This window comes from Canis lupus, chromosome 23 (genome assembly GCF_048164855.1).
Source record: "Canis lupus baileyi chromosome 23, mCanLup2.hap1, whole genome shotgun sequence".
NCBI lineage: Eukaryota > Metazoa > Chordata > Mammalia > Carnivora > Canidae > Canis > Canis lupus.
Window position 1 is genome coordinate 31573560 of NC_132860.1, and position 23911 is coordinate 31597470.

The 23911-nt window shown below is 45.7% G+C and overlaps 1 protein-coding gene across 5 annotated transcripts in view; it reads right to left on the reverse strand.

Annotated features, from left to right (window-relative positions):
• Window positions 1-23911, reverse strand: part of TENM4 (teneurin transmembrane protein 4) — a 2813748-nt gene that overhangs the window by 73689 nt on the left and 2716148 nt on the right. For all 5 annotated transcript variants that reach the window (XM_072794810.1, XM_072794811.1, XM_072794814.1 and 2 more), the window contains 2 exons: window positions 22963-23179; window positions 612-731 (listed from right to left, as the gene is read on the reverse strand). In XM_072794810.1, the coding sequence (XP_072650911.1) occupies window positions 612-731; window positions 22963-23179 (337 nt within the window). The remainder of the gene's footprint in view (window positions 1-611; window positions 732-22962; window positions 23180-23911) is intronic.

The window sequence follows — 23911 nt, forward strand, 5'->3', positions numbered from 1 at the left end:
TATTAAACACCTACTATGTGCCAGGTTCTTCCACATCCATCCTGCAACGTAATCTTTACAACCAATTTGTGAGATGCTAGTATTAGGACCATTCACCAGTGAAGAAGCTGAGACTTAGAGAGGTGAGGAGAATTGTCTAATGGCTCTAGCAAACAGAAGAGCTAGAGTAACTAAAGAAACTTTATTCCCTTCTACTGACAGTTCTCTCACAAGCATCCAAATAAAGGGCAGAGCTCTGTCATCACACAATGGCTTTCACGGACCTAGGTGGTTGCAGATGGAAATCACACATCAGGAATGCTAACATTTCTGGAGTTGTCTGGTCCAAGTGGTCCAAGTGATTGTATTATACAGATATTGTATATATATGGAGCAGGATAATATGTATAAGGTCTCCTACGCTTACTTGGAGAACTAGATGAAAAGAAACTGCTTAATTTTAACCAAAGGGACTCAGGTCAGAGTCAGATACAAGGTCTCACAGCTGGTAAGTTACAGAGCTGGGCCTCTGAACTCAGGTCCCATCCTCTTTCCATGTCATAAGTAGAGCAGCAGCCATGTGGCAAGACCAAGACAGCAGGACCATGACTGGGCCACAAAGGGTCTCCTACCTGCCATCTTGTCTGCTGATTGTGTATCCGAAAAGAGGGTTATTGACGAAACTGATATTCACACCAACCAGCGGGGTCCCATCTGATGTCATCACTTGACCACGAATGACACATGCATGCCTGTGGAGAGAGAAGAGAGAATAATGTGATCTACTGTTCATGTTCTGGGTGCCCCCAGACGTCAGAAGACAGAAGGCAGGCTGCTCAGACATATCTCGGCACCCAGAGGCTCATCATATATTCACTCATGGGGAGTCATAACCTTCTTTTTTCATGGTGCCCCAACTGAGGACATCAGAGTGTCCTCTAAAGGCTTATTACTGGGAGATGTTTTCAGATACTGTACTCAGAGGTCATTCTCTAAGGATACTACATTTTACCGTAAGAAAATACACAGATACAAGAGGGCTACACAGCAGAGTTATGCCTGAGAATCCAGAGTCATGTGACTTGGCAACTCCCAGCTCTGCCACTTTCAAGCTCTCTAGGGTTGCAAAAAAAGTATGTGACAGCTCCCTGAGCCTTGGTTTTTTTCATCCTGGTATGGAGTGAGCCCCATAAATGGCAGTGGTTACTATTGTCACTAACATGTCTCACTAGAGGTGGGCACACAAGAAAAGTGAACAGGATAAAGAGCACTTCTTTTCATTGGGCTTTAGAAACAGGAGAAGGACAGATGCTAGTATCCCCTTGGACTGGGTTCTGGAACCTCTCACATCTCTCAATATCCTCACTCCCACTTTCCCACTATATTCCAGACAATTCACCATCTGTTTTCCCAAAACCTGCCAGGTGCGTATTACCTAGGCCTCTGTTTCTGGGTGGTACTATTCCACACCCCCCCTCAGGTGTCACTCCTGCACCCCCATCCCAACACTCTCATCATTCATGACTACTTCAGATGATACCTCCTCCCTGAAGCCTGTCTTGATGGCCCTAATTGGAACTAGTCACCCTCCAAAGCCCAGCACAGACACCTTGAGACCCTACCACACAGCACACGATTCTCCTTGCCACTAGATCATGAGCTCCTTGAGGGCAGTGTCAAGGGCTACTTCTTTCCGTCTCTCTGCAGTGCATGAAAGTGCCTAATGAGTGCTAAGTCAGTGTTGAAAAACACTGGTGGATTGAGCAAATAAGTGGGACAAATACAGATCATCTAGAATGATGGTTTTTCAAATATATCAGAAATGTACCTTTTTACCAGATGATATTTTATGAGGCCCCAAAGTGGAAAACAAATAAAAACAAAAAACTCTCTAGATGAAATAGATGAATGGGGTGATTCTGAAGGAAGCTCTGGAGTCGTAGTCTCGGGAGAAGCCAGAGAAAAGCCAGTTGGAAAATCACTGAGTTAGAGGGAGAGGAAGAAACTGGGGTCCACAGAACTTATGTTATTTGCCCTCAAGTCACTCAGCGGGGTAGTGGCGGAGCCAGGCTTCCAATCCAGGACTCACAACTCTGGGTTCAATTCTGTTTACCACTGGCAACGTGCTCAATGGTGTCAACATCCTAAGGCATTGGGGCCCTGGGGAGCGGTCCTCACTGACAAGACAAATCTGAGGCAAATACACAGGCACGAGCATCCAGACAACTTTTTCCACCTGCTTCTGTTCAGAAGGCTCTTTTTTTTTTTTCCTGGCCTAGGGAAGAGCTACTGATGAGACCTGTGGGCATTCACAAAAAAGATCTCAGACTCCGCCTCGGCTTTATTAGGTACTTACATCTCTACCTTCCTAGAGTGATAAACTTTTCTCTGTTTGATGAGAAAAGCAATTAACACCAGGCTTGTAAGCAGCTGGTCGTGCTAGTCTCAGCTTGTCCTTTCTGAAGGCAAGAACAACTACCCACAATGCATCAAGCTCCCCTCCCCCGCTGCACCCCATCCCGCCCCGCCCCACCCCATCCCACCCCACCCCACCTCACCTCACGACACACAATCTGGTTAATGCTAATTCAGTCAGTGGTTTCCTTCCGAGGCCCTTGGTCTAAATGCAATTACATGACAAACAAGTTAAGCGGTGAGGCTCAGCAAAGACTCTCAGTCCTGCTCTGAAGGTCTCCCAATACATTTATGTGAAATTATCTCTCCACTAATGGAAAAGATTTATTCCATCAATTGTATTCAGCTGGTACTGAGAGATGCTTTCTTTAATGGAGGAAAATTGAATTTCTTATTGCTGGAACTTTGTCCTTCCAGAGAATTACTAACAGATCTCATCTCCTGGCGCTGGCTACTATCCAGCCTTCTCCTGACATATGTGCCTTCAAATTCTGCCTGGACAATCACCAGCCCTCTGGGGATGGTTTCCTTTTGGGGCTGCCCTGGCTGCTGCCCCTCATGCATATGCGGGCCAGCCTTCTCTGATTTATCTCTCTTTGGGGATTTCCTGATAATTGGGAAACATTAAATCAGCACCATTTGGCTATCATGTAGCCTTCACTTGGGCAAGCCAGAGCAGATGTAATTTTAGCCAGGCTCCTGTGGATTGCTTTGGGTTCTGGAGAAGATTAAGTTGACTCCACACCACAGAGGCCTGTTGCCAAAACAGGCATTTGGCTCAGGAATTAAGTCCTGGAGAAAAACACTTCCATCCTCCTTCTGTTTGACCATGATTTTCAGTTGTCAAGAAAACCCAATTTAACATAAAGGCTTCTCTGGGACAAAGGAGATGGGAGACGTCTGCTCTGTGGAGGCCTCTGAAATGTGTCTCCTGCCATGTGTTCTTGTCTAGGGAGGTTTGAAAAAGGTGTGGGTGCTGGGCTTCCAAATGCTTTTCCATTTATTTAATGGACACCACCAGCAGTGTACTGGTAAACATTTAACAATCGGCTTTCAAAAGAAAATTACCTTTAATCTGTAGCATTTGCCTATTTCTGTGGTGTAAATACTTCTACCATGGCCAGTTTCCCACTCTTAATGAGGTGTCACTGAACCCAGAGTTGGGAATGATGTACAGGAGGACACACCATTATATAGTATATCCACCGCAGAGACACATTAGTCTTAATAAACTCAGGCACAAAGATAATAGTAAAAAACAGTAAAATAATTAGGAAGCGATGAGTTTTGATTATTTGTTATTGTTTTTAATATAATTTAATTATAATTTCATATAATTTAATTTTTAGTAACAGTAGTGTTCAAAAGGTAGCTTGCAGAATTCCTGAACATTTAATTCTCAGCTCCTGTGGGTTGGCACGAGCCGGCTTCGGTGTGCCACCGGAACTCTGACCCCACACTAAGGGTCAATGTGGCTAAGAAACAGTTGCTGCTTTGACTTTGAAATTCTATATTGGAAGATCACTTGGTGAAAAATCAGTCACATGGAGTGCAGATCACGATTACAAAGTTAGCTCCCCGGCTGGTTCATGCGACCCTCTTATCACCAGTCCTGTATTTGACATGTTTTGTTTTGCTTTCTCTTGGTCACTGTCTGGGCATAATGGAGTTTCAGGGTATTATTTTCTCTTTGTCCTCAGAGTCCCATCTAACCTGTCATCACTTCGGTGAGGCTGTTACCGACTCTTCTGGAACAATTAATCACCTCTCCTCTAGGCTCCTCTAGATACTTCCAAGCACCTCTCCATGACCATGACAGCCATAGAATTATATCATTCACATTTACAGAGCTGAATTTACACACTTACATTTAAGTGCAAGCCAGAGGGGGCTGACTACATCTTCAGTGGCTAGGGAAAGCATGGGATATTACTCCCCAAGTGTCTGTTAGTTGAAAAAATGATCAAGTACTTGAAACAGAGGGAAAAGACTTGCTCAAGGTCATACAGCAAAGACCTCAACTGGCTGAACTGACGCTCCAAGCTAGGTCTTCTCACTCCCAGGTCCTCTCTTTCACTATGATGTTGCATACCCACAGTCACAAACATTCACTTTAATTTAAAAAAACTGGGCACCTACTTAATAAAAAGCTAGGCACTGTGTTAGGTGCTGGGTTTCTAAATGCATGAATTATAGTCCCCACTTGCTGGAGCTCACCAGAGCCAATTTGAAATGCTCGAGTGTAATGTCTCTGACACAAGTGAGTCAACACATGGGTTTGGCATATGTCAGGCAGCTGGGGTACGAAACAAGCAATTAGGTTGAGTGAACTCTGCCAGGAAGGAGTGCTCGTGCCAGGCCAAGGGGGGCAGGCTGGGGGCCATCGAACATGCTGGCATTGGTCCAATCACACACTCAGGGCCTGACGGAGGTGCTCTTGCTGACGCCAGCGAGGAAGACCTGCCTGACTGCTTCCCTGAGTACGGTGGCCTGGGGTCAAGAGAAGCTGTTGGAGAGACACCTTGAAACAAAATCAAGCAAATGAGAAACTAACCTCAAATGTTGGGCAGGGAGAGGTGGGGTGGGGGTGGTGGAAAGTACCCTGGGCAGGGAGTCAGTTCCTACTTCTAACTCTGGTAACTAACTGTAGGACTTGGGAGAGTCACCTGACCTCTTTGCACCACCATTCTCAATTGTGCATCCAGGCTGAAATTTTTCCCATCCTGATGTCAAACAGAGCCCAATGCATGTTTAAGAACGTGTAATGGGTTTCAATATAGTGCTGCCGATCTAACTCAAGTAGCCTTACTGTACCTTGTTTCAGAATCTTCATGGAGCTCACACAATACTCACACTTATCTCTGAACTGTTCCCTCTCTATGGAACCTTCCACTTCTCCTGTTCACCTGAAACACACCTCCCCCCGCTTACCCTCAGGACTCACATGGAGCATTCACCAAGTGGTAACCCCGCTCCCGCCCCTCTGGCCTGCTGCTTCTTTTTCTTCTTCTTCTTCTTCTTCTTCTTTTTCTTCTTCTTCTTCTTCTTTTTTTTTTTTTTAAGATTTTATTTATTTATTCATGAGAGATACAGAGAGAGAGAAAAGCAGAGACATAGGCAGAGGGAGAAGCAGGCTCCATGCAGGGAGCCTGATATGGGACTCGATCCCGGGACTCCAGGATCACGCTCTGGGCCAAAGGCAGGCGCTAAACCATTGAGCCACCCAGGGATCCCCCTCTGGCCTGCTTCTGTAAAAAGCTCAGTGCTGTCATGCCAGGGGGGCAATCTTTTACCCTGGCAGACCATGAGCTCCCTGAAGACAGGGGCCACACCTCCCTTACTGCTGTATATTCCTAGCATGGAGTGTGACTGATGCTCATTTCTAAGTGGGCGAAAGAAAGCCGCCACCCAAATGGGTGTGTGCCCTGGAATCTGAGTGCACAGCACAGAGTAAGCTCTTGATAAACTATGTACTGAATGAATAGAGAATTGATATCTTTCTTTGGCTGAAGGTGGGGGTGATGCCTGAGAACTTGGAGCCACTTGACCTTGATAGGGCTGTGGCCGAGGAACGGAGGCCTGGAGGGGCTGGCCCTTTCTAGCCGGGCAGTCCACATGGCATCCTGAGGCTTGGCTCCTTCCCTCCGGGAGTACCCGCCTCAGCTCAGCTTGTAGCCCTACCAGCCCCATTGCCTGCACCTCTTTTTTGAAGACTTTAAACAGTGAACACCAGGAATTAAGTTAGGTTTGTTATTTGATGCACATTACTCGAGCAGATAAAGAAAGGTGAAGAAGGGGGAAAAGCTGCAACTTTAACTTAAAAAAAAAGTTATTTATTTGTGAGAGGCAAAGACATAGGCAGAGGGAGAAGCAGGCTCCCTGCAGGGAGTCCGTTGGGTTACTCGATCCTAGGACCCTGGGATCACGACCTGAGCTGAAGGCAGACCCTCAACTGCTGAGCCACCCAGGCGTCCCAAGCTTTTTAGTTAATCAACTGAAAACAGCCATTGAAACTGATATTCAGGAGAATGGCATAGTCACTTGGGATCTAGGTGGCAAAAATTTACTTTAGCTTTTCTCTGATTTGAAGTACTGGCTACTCTGTGCCACTCTTGTTTTTATTCAAATCACTCTTTTGCATTACATACTTTAAATAGATGTATATGCCTGACTTACACGGATCCTGAAATTGTTTTCTGCTAACTCATGCTGAGTGACTGGGGATCTTTCCAGCATCTACTAGACTTTATTCAACATCTTCTAAGAATTTGGGCCCACATGAGAAGCCCCACTCCACAGCCTGTTAAACTACCCCCAGCAAGGGAGTTCCTGTCAAAGCCTGACCCTGTTCCCCCCTGTAGCCTTCAAGACCTTCCTTCCATCCTGGCCACACCAGCTATTCTGCTATCTTCTCTTTTGGCTCTCCACCTCAGTGAACTGCCTCAGTTTCCTTAGCTTTTCTAGCCTGACATCTTTCACCTATACACATATTCTTGGAACCTCACTGGTCGTGACATGTTAGAAGAGACCTTCCTTTCTAAACTTTCTGACTTCTCATTGTGGAGGTGAGAAAATAAAATCTCAACGGGGAATGGACTTACCAATTCTTGCAAGTCATTGGAAAGCCAAGATTCAAATTAAGGACCTGTCATTTACTATCCATGAAAACTCGGGAAAGTCATTTCACCTCTCGAACTACTTACTCTCGGACACAGATTCACATCTAAGTTATCGAGAACCTCAATTTGTTTGAGCTGCCTTAAAAATCAAAGTTAACATCACCAGAGCAGGGTTCTTAAAGCTCTTTCTGATTATACACCTTTTCTGTAAACATGTTTGAGCACGCTCTCTGGATGTACTTATATTTTTAAATAAGCTATACACATGTGCTGCCATCATTAGCTAATACTGGAAAGAATATTAGGCATTTGGTGCAAGATTTAATGGATAGAATGCATACAGGCATACTCGGTTTTATTGTGCTTCACAGAGATACTGCAGTTTTACAAACTGAAGGTTTTGTAATACCAGGTGGCAACCTGGTATCAAGCAGGTCTCCATTTTTCTAACAGCATTTGTTTACTTCAAGTCTTTGTGTCACATTTTGGTGATTCTTGCAACATTTCAAACTTTTTCATTATTATTATATTTGTTATGATGATCTGTGATCAGTGAACTTTGATATTACTATTTTAATTGTTTTGGGGCCCGACGAACCATGCCCATGTAAGACAGTGAACTTAATTGATAAATGTTGTGTGTGTTCTGACCGGTCCACTAACTGTTCCCTTGTCTCTTTCCCTTTTCTCAGGCTTCCCTGTTCGCCGAGACACGACAATATTGAAATGAGGCCAATTAATAACCTTACAATAGCTCCTAAGCGTTCCTGCACTTTGAATCAAAAGCTAGAAATGATTAAACTCAGTGAGGAAGGCATGTCACGAAAGCTGAGGTGGGCTGAAAGTTAGGCCTCTTGCAACAGTGAGCCAAGTTGTAAATGCAAAGGAAAAGTTCTTGAAGGAAATTAAACGTGCTACTCCAGTGAACACAGGAATGATAAGAAAGCACAACAGCCTTATTGCTGGTATAGAGAAAGCCTGAGTGGTCTGGATAGAAGATCAAACCGGCCACAACATTACCTCAAATCAAATGTTGACCCTAACTCTCTTCAATTCTGTAAAGTCTGAGAGAAGGTGAGGAAGCTGTAAAAGAAAATTGTGAAGACAGCAGAGCCTGGTTCATGAGATTTAGGGAAAGAAGCCATGTCCAGAACATGAAAATACAAAGTGAAGCAGCAAGTGCTAATGTAGAAGCTGCAGCAAGTTATCCAGAAGATCTAGCTGAGATACATCATGATGGTGGCTTCACTCAGCAACAGATTTTCAGTATAGGCGAAACAGCCTTCTATGGGAAGAAGATGCCATCTAGGACTTCCATAGCTAGAGAGGAGAAGTCAATGCCATGCTTCAAATCTTCGAAGGACAGACTGACTCTCGTGTTAGGGGCTAATACAGCTGGTGACTTGAAGTTGAAGCCAGGGCTCACTTACCATTCTGAGAATCCTAGGGCCCTTAAGAATTATGCTAAATCTACTGTGTCTGTGCTCTATGAATGGAACAACAAAGTCTGGAAGACAGCACATCTGTTTACAACATGGTTTAATGAATATTTTAAACCCTCTATTGAGACCCACTGCTCAGAAAAACAAATTCCTTTCAAAATATTACTGCTCATTGACAGTGCACCTGGTCACCCAAGAGCTCTGATAGAGAGGGACGAGATGGATGTTGTTTTCACACTTGCTAATACAACACCCATCCTGCAGCCCATGGATCGAGGAGTCATTTTGACTTTCAAGTCTCATTATTTGAGAAATACGTTTCATAAAGCTAAATGGCTGCCATAGATAGCAATTCCTCTCATGGGTGTGAACAAAGTAAATTGAGAAACTTCTGAAAAGGATTCATTGTTCTAGATGCCAGGAAGAACGTTTGTGATTTATGTGAAGAGGCCAAAATATCAACATCAACAGGGGTTTGTAAGAAGTGGATTCCAACCCTCATGGATGATTGAGAGGGGTTCAAGACCTCAGTGGAGGCAGTAACTGCAGATGTGGTAGAAACAGCAAGATAACTAGAATTACAAGTGGAGCCTGAAGATGTGATTGAACTGCCACAATCTTATGATAAAACTTGAGCCGATGAGGAGTGGCTTCTCATGGATGAGCAAAGAAAGTAGTTTCTTGAGATGGAATCTACTACTGGTGAAGATGCTGTGAAGATGGTTGTAATGACACAAAGGATTTAGAGTATTACTTAAACTTAGTTGATAAAGCAGTGGCAGGTTTGAAATGATTGACTCCAATTTTGAAAGAAGTTCTATTGTAGATTATAATATGCTTATCAAACAGCATCACATGTTACAGAGAAATCATTCATGAAAGGAAGAGTCAATCAATGCGGCAAACTTCATCGTTGTCTTATTTTAATAAACTGCCACAGCCACCCCATCAGTCAGCAGCCATCAACATTGAGGTATGACCTTTGACCAGCAAAAAATTATGATTCACTAAAAGCCCCAATGGTGGTCAGCACTCTTTAGCAATAAAGTATTTTTAAATTAAGGCATGTACATCGTTTTCCAGACATAATTATACTGCACACTTAAGAGTCTGCAATGTAATGTAAACATAATAACTTACATGCAGGGGAAACTAAAAAATTCCCTTGATTTCCTTTAGTGTAATATTTGCTTTTATTGCAGTGGTCTGGAACTGAACTTGAGTATCTCTGAGGTATGCCTGTATTTCAGATAGATAATGTTGAATCTTTGTTGTTTTTTTTTTAATGTTGAATCTTTGGATTAACTTTTTAAAATTCTTGAAAAGTTTGAATCTTGATTACCTTTTTGTTGCAGCTGACAAAAACGATCATCACTGGTTTTAACCTCATAGTAGAGTTAAGGAAGAATCTGTACTAGGACCAGCTCTGCCAGTTTTGTTTGTTGGTTTGTTTGCTTGGACTCGCATTGTCTTCGATCTATAGCTACTTAACAAGAATCTTTTTATGGCACTGAACCATTTTATATCTAAGTTTAGTTAAAACTAGATTTAACACACAGATACACACAGACACAGACACACACACAAACACAGTGCAGTCATGTTGTAATACACTAGAATAAACCAGTAAAGGCCCACTGTTTCTCTAAGAGAAACTTGTTAACAACTAACATTGGGATCAAGAGAACTGATTGAAAACCTAGTGTTCCACAGGAGTGAAACATTTGTTCCATTTTTTTAAGATCAAAAGTGAATATAGATAGATGCCCTAATACTTTCTCCCTGTACCTCAGGGGCCACATTGAACACCCACCTTGGGACCACTCTACTGCACTAGATTTATAATGGTGTGTCTTGTGATTTCTTTTCATGAAATAATCTTGACTATGCTCCATATTATTATATTCAAAAGTCAACTTCTAGTTGTGCTTCATTCTTCTTGACTTATTTCAAAGCTCTTATGTTTTTTCAACGACCTGAGGCCAAAACCAACAGAATTTGGTCTCATTGCTTAACTTTTAATGTTCCTGACTTATTGGAGGGCAGGGAGTTGGACCAGATCTTCTCTTGAGGCACTTTGCAAATCTAAGAGCTCCCCAACTGTCCAAACTTTATCACTATTTTTGTACCGTATCGTCAGGGACTCTGTGCTATGTAAGTCATTTTCTGCAGTACCTTGCGACAGCAAAGGCAAAGTCCAAACTCTTCAGCTTGGAATATAAGACCCATCAGGATCTGGCCCCTGCTGGCTTCTGCAGGCTACATCCCATTTTTCCATTCTCATATCCCGTGTTGCTGCCATGTTAAGTCACTTCTCATATCCTTGTCTTGGCATGCATTTCCATGCGTCTCTGCCTTTGTAAATGCTAGTTTGTCTGCTTCAAATGTTTTCTCATTCCTACTAACCTCTCCTTTAGGGCTTGTCTTTCAACAAAGCTCTTTTTTATTTCCTTGGTACAAAGAAGTCACTCCCTCCTTTGATGAACACAGCACAATACACATATCCCACTAAAGTGTCATATTAGATAAAACATCTCTTCTAGATTATAAGTTCTTTGAGGGTAACAACCATGTTCTTTCTACCTTTGTAACTCCAGTGCTCAGCACAGGACTAGGTCCATAGGATGCATTCAGTAAATGTTGAGGAAAGAAATCAATGAGTAGTAAAGAAATAAACGAATGGAAGAAAATGATGAAAAAAATATAGTTATTTCAATTTGCCCAAAGTAAAAAAAAAAATAGATAAATATGGGTTGAAGGAAGAGAAACATGAACAGAGGCCTAGTAAATGAGAATAGGGATCAATAATTAGAACTTTAATTGAGCACCTACTATGTACTATAAACAGTGCTGGGGAGTAGGAAGATATTTATTCATCCATTTTCTTATTTACTTATGGAAACTATGGGAGGACAGTGCCTGTAGTTTCTGTTTTATTTGCTATTGTATTCTAAGCAGTTAAATAACTAACAATAAGTGAGACACAATCCCTCTGTCTGAGTAGCTCACATTCTGGAATGAATATGATTTGGCTTTTTATAAATCTTTGTGTCTAAAAGTAAAACTAGTATGGGATAAAGAGGGAAGCTGCCTTTCAAGTCATGCCACGATGACATACAAACATTCCTACAGTTACAACCAAGCTCCAGGCTCTAGCCATGTACCCTGACTTTTCCTCTTTCTGCTGGAATTGGATTCAGTTTAGACACTACTAGAGGCTTCAAGATCACTTGCTGGGTATATGGAATAAACATCACAGGGAAGTATTCCAGTTCTTTCAGAAAAAGCTTTTCGTCTCAGACTATTTTGTATATGTCTGAGGGAGAGAGAAGGAAAAAATCTAAAATCTTCTTCAAATTAACAGAAGTTTAATTTTTAAGCTAGAAGGGTCCTGGGGTGATTGAATCCAACCCCCTCATTTACAGGTGAGGGATGTGATCTCTGGAGCCGGGTGGGGATCCCCTCTATCACACGTCAAGGCTAGGGCACTGACTTTGTGGGATGAATCACAGGTCTGCTATGATACCCTGACACCACCTGGGGGCATCTAGTGACAAGATGGCTCAACAACTACTAGCGTCTCCTGGGTTCTCAGGCTATACTTGGCTGTAGAGCTTAGAAGCCGCCATTCTGTGACCTCCTAGCTTCATGCGGCTGTTGAGTCTTTCTGATACTCAGGGAGCATGAGCTCCCAGGCAGTAGCTCAGATCACCCAAGCCTGTGGGCAACCTGGCTGCTGAATGCTGATGCTCTGGGCTGACCATCTCCCACAGGAACTCTGGAATATTTTCTGCTGGCTGACAAAGGTGCACATAAGAACAGAGCCCTTGGCTATTCATAACACTATATGTAAGAGAAATGAATCCACTGGTTGTAGCAAAGGAGAAACAGGAGTGGTTGGCTAGTAGACATTATTTTGGAGGAACAAGGTCCTGCCTGGGACGTGACTTGGAAACACAAGGGACATGGACATGGAAAGTTGTGCAACATGCCCAGATAGGCCGCTCTCTGTGCTATGTAGCCAGAGGCTTGCTTCTAAGGAGAATTCTCAGGTTTGTGCTGTTAAAAAAACTTGAGGCAGCTCTGCTAAAGTGTGACTTCGGATGGAGTCTCTCAGTGTACAAGCCCATTCTGAGACTGCATGTCCTGTCTTCCTGTCAGAGCACAGGATGGGTTCTGCTTTCACTGGGAAAAGGGAGACTTCTCTTCCTTCGCCCAGAAAGGGGGCCCAAGGATGGACCAAGATCAGAGCCACTTCCTGAGCTGGGGACAATGCTGGGCAGAGACACAGAAAGGGGCCTGCAGCAAGTCCACTCAGCAGGCTGAGTGTGAGATGTGGAGCAATAGGCAGGTAGTGTTAAAGGCAAGAGTCATACTAGGGGCAGGGCAGAGGGTCTGACAGGGGCACAGCCATGATGAAGTGGCTCCCCTGGGCAGCTGGATGTGGACGTCCATATGTTAGTAGGTAATAATGCTCAGGTTGCTGAGCAGAGCAGGGATGGAGCTCCAGAACCACAAGTGGCAGGGGTGAGAGCCTGGCAAGAGAGTCCTTGGGTGGCAGGAGGACAAAGTTGCTTACCTTAGGAACTGAGGCACAGAAAGTGAGGTTGGGATTCTGGGACAAGGTAGAAATCCATTTGGCAGAGCCGGCAAGCCACTGGTCAGACAGCAGAGCAGTTGAAGGACAGAAGACTGAGCAGCTAGGGCTGCTCTAAGCCTTCTCTTCAGATTGGGGTTCATTCTAGAAGCCTGCAGGTTGGACCCACAGGGCCCTGTAGGGGTAGGAGGAGGCGGTAGAGGCAGGGGAGGCACGTAGGCACATCTCTTTCTTTTGCTGGGACACTGTCCAGGGGTAGCATCTCTCCACATCACAGCCCCTCTCCATGGGGTTCACTTAAAGCCAACTCTTGACGCTTCCAGGATCAGACTGGCTAGACTCACTGCACAGGTGTTTAGTAAGGCCTGACCCTGAGCACTCCACTGAGGCTAGTACTAGTAATGTGATGCTTGGCTTTCCAGTATTTTCACTTCTTACTGCTTGAAATTTATCAGGGTTGGGTAAGTCCCTGATTTAGAAGCCCTGGAATTACTGCTTGAGAGAGCCCTCACTCAGGACCCCATGTTCTCCAGGGCTTAGGAGAGTCCTGTTACTACTTTGCTAAGCCAAGAGCTTTCTCTGACCTCGAAGTTCCCTCACAAAGAGCTGATGGTCTCAAGGTCCATTCACCTCCGCCCATCATGGTGCTGGGGCATCAGCATCAATTCTGTAACGGCACTAATGCTTCTGGCTAAGATTCTCGTTTTTCTCCCAGTTCTCGTAGTGGCACTGAAAACCATAAAAATATTAATGTCCTTGCTAACTCACTATAATGCTGACTCTTGCTATGAGTGACAAGGGCCACTAACACTTATTGAATGCGTACTGCCCTGACACATAAGCATTTTACATCTCATTTAATCCTCAGACATCCCCATGAGGTATGGATTATTATCCTCAAATAGCAGATGGAAAAAGTGAGGCACAGAGTGAGACTTGTCCAAGATCACAACAGCAAGCAGGGGAGCTAGGATGCAAGCCTGGGCTCCCCGCCTCCGAGGCTGGTGCTCTAAAGCACTAAAGATCTACTGCACATTAGCTTTACATCACATCAGACAGAATTAGATAGAAAGTCAGGACCAGTTAGGGTCGTGGAGTTGTAGCAGCATCATGCTGTACAGGTTTCCAAACTGGAGCTGTGGAGATGGCCATATAAAGGACCAAGCCGGTAACGGGGGCTTGGCACATGGGCTCTAGGGATGATTGGCTTGGCTTCAAATGATGGCTCCGCTGGGGCACATGGATGGTTCTGTCTGTCTGACTCCATTTCAGCTCAGGTCCTGCTCTCAGGGCAGTGGGACCAAGCCCTGCTCTGGGGCTCTGTGCTCAGTGGGGAGTCTGTTTCTCTTTCTCTTTCTCTCTCTCCCTCTGCCCCTCCCCCTGCTCATGCATTCTCTCTCTCTAAAATAAACAAATCTTTAAAAAATATTAAAAAAAAAAAAACCCTGCTGGCTCTGTCACTTACAAGCCCTGTCACTTTGCCAGATTACTCAAGTTCCCTGTGCCTCAATTTCCCATTTGTAAAAGAAGGGTGATGAAGTCCCTAGGTCATATGGTTTAGGGGGAGACGTAGAGGTGTTACTACTTATGAAACTCACAAAGCTTTTCCAACAGTGCTGACACGTGGAACATCGTTGGTAAGTGGCAGGTGCTATTACTGAATGTGTGCTACATGCCAGCCATCAGGCTTTCAGGTATTTTATCTCATTTAATCTTCCAAACAGCCTGCACGGTGGGAGTTGGTAGCCTCACCTTACAGATGAGGACGTGGAGCCCCACTCACCCAAGGTCATCTGCTCTCACTTGCCCAAGGACCTGAACACAGGCCCTCTCCCCGTAGGCCCTGAGTGGTTCCCGATTCGGCACAGCATCCTCGCTAATGCTTCCTGTGATGGGCAGCTAGGAACAAGCTCAAGCTACCAAGCAAACAGAGATCGTAATTTGGTTTTGAAATCAATAAAGGGATGATCAAGTGGCAGAGGAGGAGTTGTTAGCTGCTCATCAGGATGATGTGAGAAGTTGCTGGCTGCATCCTGAATTAAATTTACCTAGTTGCTTTATCATCATAAACATTCATTTCAATGTGGGGAGGGATTTTTAAAAAACCAACATGAATAATATATAATGGCTGACATTTTGGAGGAAGTAGGAACTTTACCTTCTTCCATCTTCCGTCAGGGTAATTTATCATTGTCTTTCTCCCTGCCCCCTTTTCTTAAACTGATGGGGTAGCCTGTCAGCTCAGCTTGTTCTGAAACGCAGGAGTATAATTCAATAATAAATTCACTCAGAGGCCAGCTGTCAGGAAGCTGATGTTTATTTGAGCTCCATTAGATGGTCTCTATTGCTCAGCCTCTCTGAGGGCTACTGAGGGCCGTGGAAGGCCTGGGGCCAGGGGATGAGGGTGGGGTGGCCCACAAATGCCTTTCTGTAACTGCTTTGCCACTGATACCTGCATATGGCTTTCATATCTGCAGTGTGCTGCTAAAAGACTACAGTGCATACATGACCTTTTTTCCCTCCTTTCCATTATTTTTTTCCCCTTGGAAACCCTTGCTTTCAAAATTCCTGGAAACTTTGTGTCTTTATAAAGGATCTAAAGGAAATTCTGAAGACTTTCATGGTATCAACATTATTTCATTTCTCTTTATAGTCAGTTTTAAGTCCTAACTGAGATGAAAGACTGATCTGGTTAGTGAGCAGGCAAGGGCTGGGTCTTTCTCGGTCCCTGCCCCAAGCCACCTGTTTGGCTGCATAGTCCCCTGTGTTTTTCCTTCTCCTGCACTCCCCCTCTGCACACCAGGATCACACACCCTAAACTTCCTAAGGTCATCTTGATTGCAAATGTTAGAGCATGGCTCTTGACTTTTGATCTGGAAAACAATATCACTGCAATTATGCTCCAACCACATTAAAATTCTCTCAATTCTCTGATTATCCTGGAATGTCATGCCAGTTCCTCAGTCTAAAATGCATTTTTAAGTCTTGTTTAACTGACACCAACACTCAGCAACGGAGCTTACTCAGCGTGGGCGCAGGCGCACACATACAACCAACCATGTTTCATGCAACACACATCCTTCTCACGGAGTTGCGGATACTTTGCATTCCATTGCACCCCATTTCATTTAAATTTACTTCTTTTTAAAAAATAGTTTCGACTTGCTACATTGATTGCATGATGCACTAATGGGTTGTTGTGACCAGAAGTGGGATAAACAATGTTTTAATGGCCCACTATCCTCACTGAAATCTTTGTCTCAGGCCAAAGGCCACGTCCCGCCCGAAGTCTTCACTCAGTAGTCCATCTGTTGGTTTGCTTGTTCATTTTCAAAACCAGACATATACTGTTTCCTACTCTGGGACAGGCCTGTGCTGGGTGCTGGAGACACAAAGATGTGCCAGAGGCAGCCCCTGAGGTCTGCAGTGGGAGTGATGGCCATGCTTTTGAACTCTTGGGACACTTTGTCTCTTCCCCTCCTCAGACACTCAGCACTGGATGATTGGTTGACTTGTGTGGCTTGGTCTGTGCCAACCTCTCTGCTTTGCACTAAGGGTTCAATTACTAACAAAGATTGGGACACACAAAGGGCCCTCGAGGTAAGGGGGCACAGATGCCTAGCTTCTCGCAGGCCTTGCACAGAGCAGTATTTACCAAATGGAGCTTGTGTGGTGTGGCAGCTCTGTCCCCCTCGGAGATGGCCCAGTCTTCCCCTCCCTATAGGATCTGACTCTCTCCACAGCATATGATCCTCTGCCTCCTTTGGGATGAATCCTCTGGTCACCATCCCCCTCCTTTTCTTAAAGTCCCCCGACTCCTCAAGTCTTTTCTCTTTGGGCTCAGTGTGTCCCATCAGCTGACTTTCACAGCAATCTGTCCACACTCAACTTTCTTGCCTGAGTGAGTTGATCAGCTATTAGGCTTACGGGCTCCAGAAAGACTTGACAACATCACATTTCTCTCACCCATACGGTGTCCTCAAACATACTCTGAATGGATATTCAAATAACTTGGGGGTGGTTCTTTTGTCAGAACCTCTTCCTAAGATCAGCTAACCTGTCTGGCACTGGCAATCTACAACTCTGCTGAATATGTCTGTCTGTCCTACGTCCAGCCTGTCCTTCCCAAGAGAAGAGGTGCAACCAAAATTGTATCATAGGGACAGAGCTGGCTTGAATGTTCTCTGAGGAGGAAATGTCTCATGTTTCCCTCTCTTTCCCAACTCTCTGGTCCCAAGCTTCATAGTCTGGGTCCTGTCATGTGTCCTCCTTTAATGGATGGTCATTGCCATCTGTGGGGGGATCCTTCTGGCACCTACAGACCTGAGCAGCCCCTTCTATCTCACTCAGAGGGTGCCATACATTATGTCTTCCCCATGACTTCAGGTGAGGAACAGGCGTTCCACTGAGCAGATGGGGCCTAGGCCTCCAGGCTGGGAAAGAAAGACGGTATTCAAGCCACCTAACCTGGTGATGGTGGATCTCCTGCTTGCTCTGTCCCCTCCTACTTTAGACCTGTGTTAGATCAGCAGACGTCATTCATATCTCTGTCGCTTATGTGGAGTTGAGGACAGCAGGAGCAGAATGTCAGACAGAGCTACTGTATTCACTGAACCTGTATGAAACACCTGCTCTGGGTCAGGCATCGGGCTGGGTACTGGGGATACAGATGAGCCATACAGGGTGCCCCAGGGAGGCCTTCTTTACTCCAAGTCCTTCTGGCAGTCCTGCTTCAGTTTGGAGTGAAGCTCTGTGCTTTCCTCCAAGGAGTCCAGCCCAGCCTAGAGCCTATTATGCCTGGCTGGGCCCTCACGTGCTGAAGTGCTGCTGCTCATCCTTCTCCGAGGGACACCCCTGCTCCAGGACCTCTGGTGCCAGCTGGGGTGCTGCACAGAAGCGCAAGGAACTCCCCATATAACTCCTGGTGTCCTCTGTGGATCTGAAGAACCTCCTGCTTCTTCATCTCAGACATGGGGTCAGGTCTCTGAAGAAAGATGTTCCGGGGAGAGCCCTGGGCACCAAAGACTGGCTTGCTTGCCTCCCTCACAGAGGGGCGCTCCAGTCAGCCCACACTGGGTTTGAGATCTTGTCCCTCCCGTGGTGCCAGCATGCTCACATGTGAGTCTCACTGAGTCAGACCCAGAGCTGGGGGCCTTCGGCATGAAGAACTGGCACCTCTGGGGCTGCCTGTCCTCACTGGGCTCAGGAATGCTGCTGGATCTCTGGATGCCAGCTTGCATCATGAAGCCCATCAAATGGACTCCTATGCAGACTCTATAAGCTGTGCCACAGCATATAGGGTGCAGGAGAATGGGTGGTTTCTGTCAGGCACAGGCCTTGTTACTGCTCCACACAGTCATCAAGTTGGGTCTGGCTGCCCATCAGAAACCCCACTCTCTGGAGGAGTGCCACTGGATTCCTCCCTAAAAGGAACCCAGGCTGGCAGCTGGCTGGCTGGTGGATGCTGCTTTTTCCTTTCTCCAGATAGGAATTCAATGGGCAAACCTTGTTCCTCTCTTGGTGGCTGCTGGACTTCCCTGGAGGATAGGTTACTATTAAGTTGCACTTCCAATTAAAAAAGAGTTAGAAGCTCTTTATAACAATATCACCATTACCATCACCACCACCTCCATCATCATCATCTTCTCCATCATCATCATCATCATCATCATCATCATCAAAGAATTAGCAAGCATTTTTTTGTGTGGTCAGAATGAGGTGATAACTTTATGTACTTTGTTTTTTTTTTTTTTCCATTTAATTCTCATGGCAACTCTGCAAAGTAGACATTATTACCTGCTCTTACAGGTGAGGAAATTGGAGCTCAGAGAGGTTAAGGAACTTTCCTAAAGTCATACAGATAGAAAGTGGATGCAGAAGATTTTGAATCAAGTTGCCTGAGATGAATGGATAAAGAAGATGTGGTATATTTATACAATGGAATACTACTCAGCCATCAAAAAAAGAAATCTTGCCATTTGCAATGACATGGATGGAACTACAGTGTATTATGCTAAGCAAAATAAGTCAGCCAGAGAAAGACAAATACCATATGATCTCACTCTTAAGTGGAATTTACTAAACAAAACAGAGGGATCATAAGGAAGGGAGGGAAAAAAAACAAGATGAAATTAGAAAAGGAGACAAACTGTAAGAGACTCTTAATCATAGGAAACAAACAAGGTCGCTGGAAGTGGGGTGGGTGGAGGGATGGGGTAACTGGGTGATGGACATTAAGGAGGGCACGTGATGGAATGAGCACTGGGTATTACATAAGACTAATGAATCACTGACCTCTACCTCTGAAACCAATAATACATTGTATGATAATTTATTAAATAAAATAAAATGAATCCAGTTGTCTGATTCTAAAACTTGTGTTATTTTCAGCAGGCCATGGTGCTGCCATAAAAGCTACCATTTACTGACCACTTGGTGCCACCTAAGTACCAAGCCTTGTGCTAGGTGCTTGATTTCAGTTAATCCATTCAATGACATTCATGAAATAGTCACCATTCCTGCCTATTGGTACCTGGAGGCCCACACAGAAAGATTAAATCATTTCCTCAGAGGCCACACAGAGCTGGTGTGAGGGAAAGCCAAGAATCAAACCCTGGACACTTCCCATGAAGCCACTTTCCTTCGAAGGAAGGAAGGCAACAACCCAAACTTGGTAACGGATTCTACTTTATCCCAACTATGCAAATAAGCACTGGTTTGCAGACCCAGATCAAGATAACAAAGTCCCCATGGATTGTCCAATGAGAAAAGCATTTGATGGCTCATGTTTCCAGGTTTCTGGTCACTTGGGCTTGTTTTACATAAAAATCTGTGTGGGGATACTTAGTAGTGATAGACAGCCATTTCCTCTGAATCTTGATGAGTGAGGAACAGGGACATAATGATTCGGGTGCATATGAGGTAAAAGGAATTTTTTACTGTAACATTTAGAAGCTTCTATTATCCATTTATTTGTAGAGTGAATGCCATATTCCAGGCCCTGCCCTCAGTGTGATAGGTTTGGAAAGACGAATGGTCTCTGCTTTCAAAGCATCTGTAGTTTAACCCAAGTTGACAGATACATAAACAATGATCTGGGAGCCAACTTCTCCTCCTGGCTCTGCTACTCATCTGTAATATGATTTTTAGCAGATGATTTAACCTCCCTGGACTCTGAATCCTCAGTATAAAATTAAGTAAAATAGATAATGTATCCATTCATCCTTCTTCTTCCATTCCTCCCTCCTACCTACCTGCCTTCCTTCTTTCCCTCCATTTCTTCATTGTTTAAGGCAATATGTATGCATATTTGTTTTGAGCATCTACTAAGGGCTAAAATGAGTAAGATGTGGTCCTCTCCTGGAGGAATCAGTTTAGAAGGTTGACAGAGCCACATATCCAGTAGTGACAGAGCCAGGATCGCAAATACAAGTTGGCCTGACTCCGAGGCCTACACTCTTCCCCTCCATGGAGAGGTCCATTTCTCCCAGTACAAGTTTCTGAAATTGCCTCCTTATGCAAGTCAGGCCTGCTGGAGAAACAGTACCAAAACCCCTGTGTGGGTCCTATCGTGATCTGAGGCATGCAAGCAGCAGGCTCAGTGGGTCACCAGATGTGCAGGGGATGTGGTCTCTGCTGGCACTGATCAGAATGGCACAGTAAAAGCACTCCTTAGGCAGAACAGCCACCGGCAGCCAACCAGCTGCAGCCCTCATCAGATCCTATAATGGGTCCAGTAAAGAAAAGCTGGGCAAGGAATATTCCCCTTGGTGGGAATAATACTCATATCTCCAGTTGGTTACAAGAATGCATGGGCCACGAGCACACATACAAAGTCACACAATTGAATAGAAGAACAGGAAGCTTCCTACCCAGAGATGAAAGCAGCAATTCTGACCAAGATAAATGAACAGGTTTTTCCTCTCTAGTTCTGCTCCTGGCTCTGCCACTTGACTAGCCTGTGAATTGGGGAAGGTCATTTAAGCTCTGAGGTTCTCAAGGTAAGTTGAAAGATCTGGATTACAATGCACTTTTTTCCTCTAAGAAGGTCAAAGTTTGAAGGCTCTTGCCCACTCCTGTTAGGCCCCTCCTGCTGGGCTCAGAGCACTGCCCTGAGGGGAGGGCTCCCTGTGGGGAGGGCTGGGGCAGCAGGAGGCATGTGCCCTGGACCCCACAGTCCTGCTGTGTGAAGCCCAGGACCCAGGCTCCATCTTGTCCCAACAGTGAGGCATCCTCCCTGGATTCCCAGTTGTGCTCTGGAGATGACAACACTGTCTCCCAGGGTGGCTCCCTGTGATTTCTTCTCGGGTCCCTGCTCTTCCTCCCTCACACATTCTCCTTGAGCAAACTGCTGGGTGCTCCTGCCTGTCTGTTGATGGCTCCCAAATCAACACCTCTAATCTCTGTGTGAGCTTAGAGAATTGCTTATGAACTACAAGATCTCTTGGGTGCTTCCTACCGCCTGGCTGCGGTGTGTCCCTGCCCTTACTGTGCAGGGTGGAGTCATCACCTTGCTCCCAAGTGCTGCTGCTCTCAGGTCCCCAATCTGATGAAGGCAATGCCATCTCCCAAGGCATCTGAGTGAGAGACTCTCCTGCATTCTTCAGGCCCAAATGATGACTAAGCCTTGCCAATCTCCTCCTTTAAACAGAACTTGAGGATGGCTTTCACCCTTCCCACCCATCGCCATCGCCATTGCCATCGCCACAACTCTGCTGTCCCCGCAGGGCAAGAACTCTCTGCTACAGAAGTCATGGACACAGAAGGGACACAGTCTGTAACTACTCAGCTGAACTGTGCTGATTTATAGAGAAAGCTCTGCATATAAGAGGCATCATTACACTGGAAGACATTCAAAAGAAATCATAAGTCGGGCGCCGGGGTGGCTCAGTGGTTGAGTGTCTGCCTTTGGCTCAGGTTATGATCCCAGGGTCCTGGGATTGAGTCCTGCACGGGGCTCCTTGCTGGGAGCCTGCTTTTCCCTCTGCCTGTGTCTCTGCCTCTCTCTATGTCTCTCATGAATAAATAAATAAAATCTCAAAAAAAATCATTATAAGTAGCTCCTTCTTGGATATTATGTCTAGTTCGCAGAGCCTGGTCTGGGGAGCAGAGAAAAGAGGGTTGCCTTTTGCTGGCTCCTGTCCCCTGTCAGGCCCTAGTCTTTGCACAACCTGCTCCTTCTCCCTGGAACACCATCCCTTCCCTGGCAGAGCAAACCATTTCTAATCTTTAAGACTGTTCTTAAGTCATGGTTTCCTCCTATCCAGGAGCACCTCTTGGACATTCCCGGGGGATGGTTCTGGGTGCACAGTTCTGGTCTACCACACTGGTCTCTTTTTCATCCTCTTAGTGGACTGAGTGACCAATGACAGGGACTGTGTCCTGTTCAGTCTGTGATTCCAACACAGGACCTGGCACAGAATGGACCTCAGTGAAAAACTGTCGAATGTGTGACAGATACACCTGTGCACTGGTGAAAGAATGCCCAGGAAGGTGGCCTGGAGTGCCAGCAGATGTGCCCCACCCCACACTGTCTTCTGGACATCAGCTCTGAGGGTAAACAGTGTTAAAGTGTTTCCGCTCATCTGGAGACCGCAGAATCAGTAATATCTGACTGCAAAGAGGGTATTGATCCAAGATTCCCCTCAGACCTTTGATTTCTCACTCTCTCCATCTATCACCCAGCGGGAACAACAAAACTTTGCTCATTAAAATTCCAAATGCCTGGGATAGCAGTTTTCTAAGTGTGAGTACCCGAGGCTGCCTCTCTGCCTCCTGTGACATTCCATCAAGAGCCTTCGATGCCTGCCCTTCTGGCTTCCTCCCACTCACGCCCCCTGAAATGTGGCCCTAGAGGTGATTCCGTTCTCCTGCAGAGAGCATGGCTGGAGCTGGGGCCCAGCGGACTCACCCTCCGTCAAAGGGGTTCTCCCCGGGAATGATGTGTGTGCTGTCCTTGCCCACGAGGAACTTGATGCGGTCGTAGAAGGAGTGCAGGTTCTGCTGGGACACAGGGGCCTGTGTCTCCTGGATGATGTCCAGAGGGTCGGGGGAGCCCAGGCACAGCGGGTTGACATGACAGAGGGGCTGGAGGCAGCAGTCAGGGTCCATGCAGTCCATCAAGCCATCTGCAGGGGTGACAGAGCACGAAGTTCATATCAGTACGTTCCACCAGCCGTGTTTGTCCGCAATGCCTTTGTTCACTTCTCTATTTTCCACTCACTGAAAAACTCTATTAAGAACCTGACATAAGCCACGGCCTTTGCTGGGAGATCCAGGTGCTTCAGATCTGCTGCCAACCCACTGGTCTAGTAGGAGAGATGGACAAGCAAGTGTACAGAGTGATAGCAGTTTTTTTCTGAGAGTTTGTGGAAATTATATGAGGGCCCAGGGATGGGAGAGCATATTGAATGTCTGAGCTGCTAAACTCAACTCAGAAAAGTGAGGGGCGAGTGGAAGAAGAGACTGTCAATGCTGGTAGGAGCAGAAGTGCCGGGAACGTGGGCCAGCGTAGGGGGTTTGCATCTCACCCTCCTGGAAGGTTTAAAGCAGGGGTGACATCATCTGATCTGAATTATTGAAAGAACCTCCCTTGTTGCCAGGATGGGGGACTGAAGCTGGCCCAAAGTGGAAGCTGGGGACCCCACAATGGCGAGGGCATTTGTGAGGTTGCACGGGGCATAAATAATGGTTGCTGAGATCAGAGCAGGAAGAGAAATAGGAACGTTTAAGGGTTAAGAACAATAAGAGCTGGTGACTGACTGGCTTTAGGGGCGAGGAAGAGGCCCCATGACTGCCAGCATCGCTGCCAGCTGCCATGTCCATACAGGAAGACCCAGCTCTGCTTTCTGTGAGATGGG